The 9,856-nt window shown below is 45.6% G+C and overlaps 2 protein-coding genes across 4 annotated transcripts; both read left to right on the top strand.

Moving 5' to 3' along the window:
* Positions 1-693: 693 nt before the first annotated feature.
* LOC135366109 (uncharacterized) lies at positions 694-5,349 on the top strand. 3 transcript variants are annotated; one of them, XM_064598761.1, is made up of 5 exons: positions 694-825; positions 924-1,043; positions 2,231-2,441; positions 3,116-3,338; positions 5,005-5,349. In XM_064598761.1, exons 1-5 carry the CDS (start codon positions 795-797, stop codon positions 5,302-5,304), a joined length of 885 nt encoding a protein of 294 aa, XP_064454831.1. In that variant the 5' UTR covers positions 694-794; the 3' UTR covers positions 5,305-5,349. The 3 variants fall into 3 exon arrangements, with proteins under 3 accessions (XP_064454831.1, XP_064454832.1, XP_064454830.1); XM_064598762.1 differs by lacking the exon at positions 924-1,043; XM_064598760.1 differs by having other exon boundaries at positions 696-1,043.
* Positions 5,350-7,725: 2,376 nt separating this feature from the next.
* LOC135366860 (uncharacterized) lies at positions 7,726-9,525 on the top strand. The gene is made up of 3 exons (XM_064599809.1): positions 7,726-8,120; positions 8,188-8,564; positions 9,131-9,525. Exons 1-3 carry the CDS (start codon positions 7,967-7,969, stop codon positions 9,473-9,475), a joined length of 876 nt encoding a protein of 291 aa, XP_064455879.1. The 5' UTR covers positions 7,726-7,966; the 3' UTR covers positions 9,476-9,525.
* The last annotated feature ends 331 nt before the right edge of the window (positions 9,526-9,856 follow it).

Genomic DNA, 9,856 nt, shown 5'->3' with positions numbered 1-9,856 from the left:
TAGGGCCTTATTGGGCCATCAGAAGTGCGCAGGTGGGCGACGGTGGGCGACAGCGAGTGGCGTCGGAAGCTCACGTGGAACATGATGTCCTCCCGTCAGGGTGAGAGACTCACCTCTGGAAGCCCAGTTCTGAAAACGGCTCCGGTATCAGGTGACGGAAGGGACCAGATGTTCTCATTGGGACAACTTCGTAGCTTTTATAATTAAAACGTTCATTATTGAAATTTAATTAGGACATTGCCTTAGGAGTTTGCTAATGCCCTCCTAAGGAGTGCCCTTCAGCATATGTGATTTCATCTAGGAAAAAGTGATATATGTATATATTTTAAAAATATGTTCGCATTTAGCTGGGACGTAACGCCTCAATTTTCGGGCGACTTTTCTGGACAAAACCGTCGTACTACATAACGTATTTTGCAGTGGGTTTCTTCAACCAGGGTCTATCTGATTTAGCAAGAAAAACGTTACATTGACTAGGAAATTTCCGAGTTCAATTCAAAAAATGTAATTTATTTCAATTAAAAGTCGTCGAAAGTAATTTTAGTAGGTGGCAAATTGAATGGCCGGAGGGTAGCCGCTTACCCAATATTTTTCTGTTGAGCCATTTTTTTTTTTTACAAAGGTCAAATGACACGTTACATGACGCACGCTGTATACAACGTAAACATATATGTACCAGTAAACAGCCAGTCGTCCAGCTGCTGTATTGTCAACCATGATGTCTGGGTGCTGCTCGAAGATGACGTTGCCTGATCCACCGTTAGAAATGGCTGCCGCAGCAAGGTCTTCACAGGATGATCTCTCTGAACGGACCATCGAAGACAGGTAGGGGAACCTTATGGCACCTTCGACGATAGTCACGCGTTATGTTATGAGCGTTGTTGTTAAAAAACGACCTTTCGTGATACGCGCCATTCGGCCAGAGGAGGTACATCAGGCTTACGAGATTCGCCTTCGGACCAACTACATATTCTCAAAAAGCAGCATCGAAACTGCGTGGAAGCTTAGCCCGGAGCATTTCTTGGTCGCAGTGACCGAAAACGGTAAAAATATTTTTCTCACATTACGTGTCCCGTTTCCTATTGATGAATGCATCGATTTTTGCCTGCTGCAAGGGGCTGCCTAGCCGTCCTGTGATTGATTGCTCACACCTAACATACGGAGAGAGGCTAGCGTCCCTGACAGCGTTGAAGGAGTTTTAACTGAAATGTGCTTGCGCTTCGACACTCGGCAACGCCGATCTCCTTCTCTCCCCTCCCCTCCTCTCATTCTTCCCCTCTTTCCTTCCTACTCTCAGCGCACGCCGCATTTTCGAGCAACAATTTCCCGAACGCTTCACGAGTGACTTGTTCAATGTGCACCATTATATATCAATCAAGCCACTGTGTACAGCTCATGACCGCCTGCGCCATATTTATAATCTATAGAACAGTTTTTTTTTTTTGCGTAATATACGTGCATACATATTTATCGGCATCGCATTACATTCGCCATGATTCACACCACCTCACAATAGGCTGAAGAGACTGGTCCAGTTTTTCGTGGTCACCCTGAGTTCTCATATCGCAATACAATATGCATTCATCTGTAAACAATCGACATTGAACAGAAAGGGCCTTACAGATAACGTTGATGAGGATTGGAAATAAGAGGGGGGGGGCTTGAATAGATCCCTGAGGTACCCCAAGGTACCCCAGATGTCACCCCCCTCTAGTGACGAGCTGTAACCATTCGCAAGTACAAACTGCTTCCTATCTGTGAGATAACAACGGCACCAACTAAGCACCAGTTGTCTCACGACGTAAACACTCAATTATTAAAAAAAAAAAAAAAACTAAGCACCGTCTCTGATGAAATCGAGGTTTCCAACTGACGTAACAGTTTGTCATGAGACTTTGTCAAAGGCCTTCGATAAATCGATCGTTCGATCGAATCTTTTCTGTCTAAGCATTCACGTTATCAGCTTACCATTTTTATGGATTGGCATTACGTTAGCTACTTTCCCCTGTTTTGGCAATCAGCAAGTATCAAGAGAAATTCGAAAATTATGCAAAAATACCAACTACAACACTCAGCATAGCGTTCCAAAAAAATTCCAAACGGAATTTCGTTTGCCCAAAAGGAGTAAAATTACTCCTTTTGTCTTCGCGAGTGCGGGATGTCGTCGGCATTCCGGAAGCCAATAGGAACAGTCGAAGAAAGAGTCACGTTTATTTTCTGACTCGTTCAGACGTTGTGATCGGAAGCGCGTCCTGGTGCAAGTTCGGCCAAGGACTTTTCCTGCTGGACCAGTTGACTGTGAGACATGAACATCGCGGACTCGGTGTCGGCAAGGAAATCCTCAGCGCTGTGCTAGAAGTCGTCAAGGAGAACTTCCTCCTCAGGCTTCCTGTACGTCTCGAAGAGCAGTTCGTCAAAGAAATGCCCCTGTTTCCTTATAGGTATGACATACCGTTGTAGTCATGCACGCAGTCAAATGATAACGTTTCCTAGGTATGTAAAAATGTACGGAGGTCTGATTTTCTGCAAGTGGGCATCTATGCGCACGGATTAAGTACCCCGTCTATCGATCCGAATGGGACGAACACTGATCACTGATCTCTTGACGAGAGATGCTCTTCGGTCCAGCTTGTCCTGAAGCATATTACTTTCCTGTGCTGCGCTAAAGAGCCCCAATTAAGGCGAAATTGCCGTCCCCAGCTTGCGTAGTTGCGAGCTTGATATTGGGCGAACACGTACACTGCATGCAGCCATTCAGCTCTGGATTCTTTTCACCTTGTATATAATACGCACATAAGTAAAACAACAAATGAGCAGAGGATTGTAAGATGAGAGGTAAACATAAACAATATATGTCATAATTAAACAAAATCATATTATACAAATGATATGACGTTGCAGCGGAAGCTCGGTCTTCTTCATGACAAAATGTATCATTTCTTGTCCGTCTGACGTGTCATTTATAATCACACACACACCCACACACAGACACGCACACAAAGATGTGAAGGGGAACACGGAGACCGTGAAAGAAAGGGGCTCGAGACGGTCACGAAGTAATGCAATGGGAATGAAAACAAGACCCGGGTTGAAGTTCATGGGTTCCTCCTTCCAGGTGCCCTGTTCCATTTGTGGGTACTTGGCCAACGATCCTCACAGAGGCAAGCTTTGTTGACGTGAACCTAATAAACGTCAGGTTAATCGATCTCTACGACGAAATAATTAATGAAGTCATAAAATACGACGAGGATGTGCTGCGCTGTAATCGAGACGCACTCGTCCAACACTTGCTGCACCTCCCCGGCGGGCAGTGCAAAATTGCGGTCAGGGAGAGAAAGGTACGTTTTCCCAACTTCCATGGCTCAGTGTTTGTGTACTTCGAGACAACGTAAGAGCTACGGTCACGGACGTATGCTCCGCGCCGGTGGACAATATAGTCCGCACGTTGAGATTGGAGACGGACTTATACACGTTAGTTGAAAAATTGTAATTGATTACCGTTACTGGATACGTTACCGCTACTCTGGTGGGCAAAACTAACCTTTACCGTTAAAAATGACTCGGCTAAAATTGTAATAAAGTAACGGCTAACAAAGTAACGCGTCCCTTTGTCCGTTACTTTCGATAACAATAAGTCATACGACTAATAAAAGTTCGTGAAATTACACAAGCCTGGACCCGCTGGACTCAGATTGGAATTTGTCGGTTTTGAGGAGGATAGGAGCTCCTCTTTGTACGTACGTAGATACAGCATGTTGCGGTCGGAAGGGATCAAGGTGTCCCCAGACACTCAAAATGCATGTGTGGAGTCCTGTTACAATGACCTCCACTCATGGCAGTGGAAAACAAAGTAAATAGGAAAGGCTTTGATTGAGCCTGTGGGTCGGTTTCGTACATGAATAACGCTTAGTCGAAGAGTAATCGATTAGTTGTAACCGATTACTCAAAATTGTAATCAGATTACTTGAAAAATTACTTGCTTGGAAAACTGATCAGATCAGTTACTCGCAAAATTACTCGAGAAAGCAATTGGTTACTTGTAACACAATTACTTGTAACACGTTACGTACAAGTCTGGATTGGGGCATAGGAGAAAACGTCATGTAAACGGGGAGGTCAATTCACATGTTTTGTTATCGCCAATGTTTTACGTGTTTGCTTACGTGTTTGCTGTTAAAGAAGCATTGAAGGGTTTAAAAAAAAGTGAGGGAAACTAACAATCGAGATTACAATCCCTGGGATAGATCCTGTAATCCTGGTGAGCAAGCGAGCTTTCAACCTGTTGGGTCATAAAAGTTGCTTCCCGTTGGCTGCCAGTCTCCATTTTTCTTTCTATTTTATCCCGTCCTCCGTCTGAGGCAGAGCAGTCGACCGGTCGCCTTGCTCCCTCGCCGAAGCAGACGATTCTCGGCGTCCAATGAGAGTGCTCGATGATCTGACGTCATGGTAGTTGGTTCAGTGCGTCTTTACGCAACCAGTGTTTGCCCAAAATGATAAGTGTGCGAGCAACAGCGTTAAACATAATCAGAAAGCACAACGTTGTGACTCGCCGGGGTCACGCGAGTGCTCTAAGCCAGTCACAGACGTCTTTAGATTTGTGGGTGAAGTTTGCCCTCAGGAGTTCACCAGTCTCGAAGTATAGATAAAGGTATTGCCTTGCAGAGAAATGAAACGAAATCAAACGTGTTTGTGTCGTCCATGTTTGTAGCCTGTCTTGGCTAATAGATCATTTTAGAAAAGCAAACGCCACCTGTGGCTCGCAAGGGCTCATGGGAACTTATAGCGCCTTAAAGCATTACGAGACGACCAGAGGCGGAGGTAGAAGAACAACAACAACATTCCAGGTTCTCGCAGAAGCAGCGCCAGCCGGGGTAAACCATAACCGAAGCAGACGACAGAGTAGTCTACTCAAAGTTCCCATGCTGCTTTGCGCCGCGCGCTTGGTGGCGCGCACATCTTTTTAAAATCGTCTATTCTCGTTGTTTACGTTGTTTTGCCTTACAGGGCGTCGAGTCTGTCATCGGCTACGGTGTGATTCAGGAGATGAGTAACGGGTCCGGAGACGTCTCCGTGCTGTTGGCGAACGGACGCAACGTGGCAGCGATTCTTTTGCGCGCACTAGTGGCGAAGTTTCCTCTGGCTGTCACTGCGGGGGTGATGGTAACGTCACCAGCGTTGCCAGACGCCAACCGCAGCTTCGCCCAGCAGATGGGGTTCAAAATGCGACAGTCTTACGTCTGCAGGTTCAGCAAGAGGGAGCACCCGTTTGACCTCGTCCGCATCTACTCTCTAGGAGGTGTTTAACCCGTGTTTATGCAAAATGTAGTTGACGTGACGGGTCGATATGTTTATCTTGTGTTATAATGCTTGCAAAACCTGTCGCATAGCATGCAAAAGAAAAACGAAGGAAGTCAGATCCTTTGTTCTCCATGTCCTCCTTGTCGGACGTTAAGCTTCAATTCACGAAGCACACAGTTTAATCTACTCTCATAGCTGTTCATTAATCACTATGTTCCTCTGCACACGCAAGCAGAAGTTATTCGGATTAAGTACATTATCTTAAATGTGCGGTTGCACTTGCTGACTTCAGCATGCTTTCATGGGAGCAGACGTTTGCGTTCCTGCTATGACACTGTCCGTATTCTATGCCGGAGATGTGTGCGCAATTCGCAAACACGTCAATGAACGGGATACGAAGCAAAGAAGAAAGACGAATACGAAGATGAATACGAAGGCGATGTTGGGGAGGTAAACATATGGTATAGTATTGAAGCACCCTAGGTAAACATTGCTTCGAGCACCGTGTGTCGGACACTTCCGACGCACTTCGAAGGAACCCCAGGTGGTCGAAATTATCCTCAGTCCTACCCAGCGGCACGTGCAGTATGTCACCAAACAAATAGGCCGACTCACCTTAAGCGTAAATCTACTCCCGATTAGATTTTTTAAATGAAAGACTATTTTGGACTGGGGGCGATCTTCTCGAGGAATCAAGTCATACTTGGAACGGAAAGACCGCGACGGGAATTTTATGAGGCACGGACATTCCCTATATAGTAGTTGGAGACTCAGGTCACAGGTTGTTACGGTCGTGGCCCCTAGAACGAATGACATGTACATGATGATGATCATGGCTACTGTCTAGTCTGCTGTATGTATCTGCTGTCGTCGTGTCATGTATCTTCTCCGTCGTCGTTAACAATGTCTCGGTTTCGGAAAGTCACGTGACGACCAATAGTGCCAACCCCCGCAAAATCCCATTGCAGAGCGGCGACCGCCGTAAATACAGCACCTCGGAGCTGGGAGCTTTATGTATGTCCAGGTCGTGTTTCCAGCAGACGCCATAATGCTAAACCCTGCTCTTCGCGAACACTATGACGTGGACAGACATCGTGATTTAGAGTGCCGCGATGCCCTATACGAGGTGCATAACTCGCTGCCACATAAATGGAAGGCGCTGCGCCATTAAAACACGAATAATCATCATCAACAGAAATGGAAGGATGATAGTCAACCATATTAGTCTCTTGATTCCGCTTGAAGATTCGGTTAGGCACGGTTTCTTCTAAGGAGTGTATAGCTCTGCTCCGACAACAGTTGCTCGGATTGAACATGCGATTTATCACTTATACACTGTAAGAAAAAGAAGAAAAAAGGAAAGAGTAAATAAAAAGCAAATAAGAATAAACACAATGTAACTATAACATTTACACTCTTTCTGTACTCTCTTCTGCCCATCTTTACTCTCATGACCCCGCCTTACTCTTCTGACACTCTTTTTACCCTGCTATGACGACTATGACGCTGCCATACCACGCCGAATACACAAGTTCTCGTCCGTTGACTACCTGTATTCTAAAATCGCGGCTTGTGAGTGACCGCCAAAGTATTTGCGTGTTAGTGAGTCATCCTTTGTTAGTCCAGATCTCAACGTCTGTACGCCCGTCCATATAACCCACTCAGTGCGTGTACGCCCAGGGCGACGTCATGCATGCACAGGAAGTTGATGTTAAAGGGGCACTCTTCATCAATAAACAAGAAGCGGTGAGAAAGTAACACAAGTGAAGGACAGTAACATAATTTTACTCCGCATTCACGCAGTGTAATTTTTACTCTCTTGCTTTTACATTCCTCGGCGACAGTGTAACATGCTTTCGAGAAAAGGAGTGAACATTACGCTAAAAAAGAGTGATCTCAGTGACAAAGATTTTACGCTGCATAAGAGTTGGGTGTACTCTTATTTTGTCTTGCAGTGTAACGGTGTACCAGGTGCTAGAAGACGTTCAATTCCTGGATATCATAAACCAATTTTGTAAATATCATAGATGACGATGATCATAAACTAGTGAATGGTGGTCGTGAAAGGGCTCGACGTTGTCGACTAGTGAACGTATAAGTGCACCACCCATAAATACAACGAATCAGTGTTGAGGGAGAATGACTCCGAGGCATATATTTCTCCGCGTCAGCTGACACAAATGAAGAAAATAAAATATTTGTGATCAATAATATAACGACGTGAAGTTGGAGAAGCTCAAAATGCGGTGCAGATAATATCAGTGTGTGCCGAGATCAGCCAGAACGCCGTTCCCAAAACGAATCATGCGACATCCGTATCTCAGGGGCACAGTGAAATAAACGTCACAAAATGCCGTCAATTCCTAACTAGCTTACTACCTAATCGATTTCGTCACTTTCTTGACCCATAATTGGGACTGCATCGCTTATTTATGTTACGGCTTTTTGAAATTATAGTTCAGTTTGTTTCTGCCAATTTTCTTGCTATCATTCTAATCGCCAGCGATATCATTAGGAACACTGTCTCCCGCAACCAATGAGTAGTCCTGCGCGTGTAACATCACGGTACCATTACCATTATTAGTAGTCCTACGGAATGTCATAATTCTTGCGCCCAAGCTCCTGAATCGAGCCGTTTCATAGACCCGATACTCTCATCATCCCAGCGATGGAGGTCTTTAAAATGCGACCAATAAATGAAGAGGACGAAGAAAAACTGCAGAATATCCAACCTTGCGTTTCGTCCGAACTGCTGCCGGAGGACCACCTGATCACGTTGAAGACCATGGGATACCAGCCACTGCTCCTGATTGACAACTTCGGTAAGAATGTATCTTTTTCTCCGTAACCTGGTCCTAATCAGTAGCCATGCGCTCTGATTGATTCCAGATAAAATGTTGGCTGGCCTAGCCGAGCTGGAAGTATCCGAAGACGTCGTCTACCTCGGCCTCCTGTCGGTCCCGAAAGGCATTCACGTCTGGAACGACATCTCTGAGCTCTGCAGACTCTGCGTGGAGAGGCGCCCTAGTTACAACATGTTCATACGAATCATCGAAGAAATGAACCAGACGGGATATTTTGCCAGCAGCTTTCCCATAAGGAGCGAAGTCACCTTACAGCAGGCCGTGGCGCAGAGAATTGAAGCGAACAGGCTGGTGGTCCGCGTACCAGGAGTGGCTGTGGTCGACCTGACGCAAGACCACCTGCGAGACGTCGTCGCCTATGACGAAGTGATCATGAGTTATAAGCGCTTTAATTACATCAATGTAAGCAAGGCTATACACTCTTAAGAAAAAAAAGGAGTAAAATGGGGAGTAATTGCAGCTTCTAGTCCCCTTGAATGCAATTACTCCACATTTTTGTCCCCTAACCCCGACATTTACTCACCAGGACTGCAAATTGTCATTGAACTTCGCAAATGGTCTTTCGAATGCAACAGTCTACGGAAATATGTGCTCTTGGTTAATTTGATGGCATAAGTCTGTATAACTCAGCCAACTTAGCAATTTTCAACCCTCACAGAGGAAGGAATAGTTAGAGGTTCTTTCTCGCGAAATTGTGACGTGTGTATGTCGCAAGATGTCGATATATCACGGTTGACTGTTTGATTCCGAGTATTTTCCTGTATGCACACGAATTATGTAGCAATAGTCTCTTAGAACAGAACGTGAAATGCAGTCTCCACTCCGTGCCATTCATTTACGTGCCATTTGTGGCAATGCATTTAGTCCTCAAAAAGAGTAAAATTACTCAACTTTTTTTCTTTGAGTGTAGATGAGGGAGAACTGATAGTGAGCAGACCGTTCCTCACGATTAACTGTTCTTCCACCAGACTCTGACTCGTGACTCCAGGACACTGACAAAGTTGGCTTTTGAGCAGAACGCCATCTGCGGGTTTGTGATCCTACAGCAGCTAGCAGACGGGCGTGCCCTTGCGGAACACCTGGTTGCCGACGATAGGCACGTTGCGAAGCTCTTGCTGAAGAAGGCCATGGACGAGTTCCCTCCCGCGAAGATGGGCATTATCCTCGTCATACCCCGCCGGCCACGGGAAGAATCAGTCAACTTCGCCGATGACTTGCAGGTTACGGTAGAGAGGCGCTCAAGTCTGGCCTATTCTCGCTATTCCGTGCGCTACAGATACCAGAAGATATTTTCTATAGCTGAATTTGTTTGATGCTTTATCTACAAAGAAGTTTGATGAATGAAATGACGTTCCTCCTCTTGTTTCATGCCTCGTTTTACTTCAGCAGACGGGTAGCAAGCAGTGCTGCCACACGTAAAAAAAAAAAAAAAGTAGATCGTGCTAAAGATCTGTAGCCCCTCAAAACCCAGTTTGTTGGACGTTTTGCCTCCAAATCTGGAATGTCTGCCTGCGTCTCTAAATTAGCGGAAGAGCAAGGGCTTATTTCGTTCCACTGCTGAAGACCACAGCCGGAATTTGTGGGTGCGCCCCACCGGCATTACGTTGGAACTTTCGGTTTTGTGAAGTCGCGCACTTAAGTCTTCTACAATCACAAAAAAAGAGCGTCACTGCACGTAGATTTTAATACTTCGA

This window comes from Ornithodoros turicata, chromosome 8 (genome assembly GCF_037126465.1).
Source record: "Ornithodoros turicata isolate Travis chromosome 8, ASM3712646v1, whole genome shotgun sequence".
Classification (NCBI taxonomy): Eukaryota; Metazoa; Arthropoda; class Arachnida; order Ixodida; family Argasidae; genus Ornithodoros; species Ornithodoros turicata.
This window is presented reverse-complemented; position numbering and strand designations above follow the sequence as displayed.

Excerpts from the sequence above, each read along its gene's own strand:
- LOC135366109 (XM_064598760.1), top strand. The coding sequence starts at position 839 with ATGGCACCTTCGACGATAGTCACGCGTTATGTTATGAGCGTTGTTGTT. Across the intron at positions 1,044-2,230 it reads GGTCGCAGTGACCGAAAACG|ACGTTGTGATCGGAAGCGCG; the intron begins GTAAAAATATTT and ends TGACTCGTTCAG. Across the intron at positions 2,442-3,115 it reads ATGCCCCTGTTTCCTTATAG|GTGCCCTGTTCCATTTGTGG; the intron begins GTATGACATACC and ends TCCTCCTTCCAG.
- LOC135366860 (XM_064599809.1), top strand. The coding sequence starts at position 7,967 with ATGGAGGTCTTTAAAATGCGACCAATAAATGAAGAGGACGAAGAAAAA. Across the intron at positions 8,121-8,187 it reads GCTCCTGATTGACAACTTCG|ATAAAATGTTGGCTGGCCTA; the intron begins GTAAGAATGTAT and ends GATTGATTCCAG. Across the intron at positions 8,565-9,130 it reads AGCGCTTTAATTACATCAAT|ACTCTGACTCGTGACTCCAG; the intron begins GTAAGCAAGGCT and ends TTCTTCCACCAG.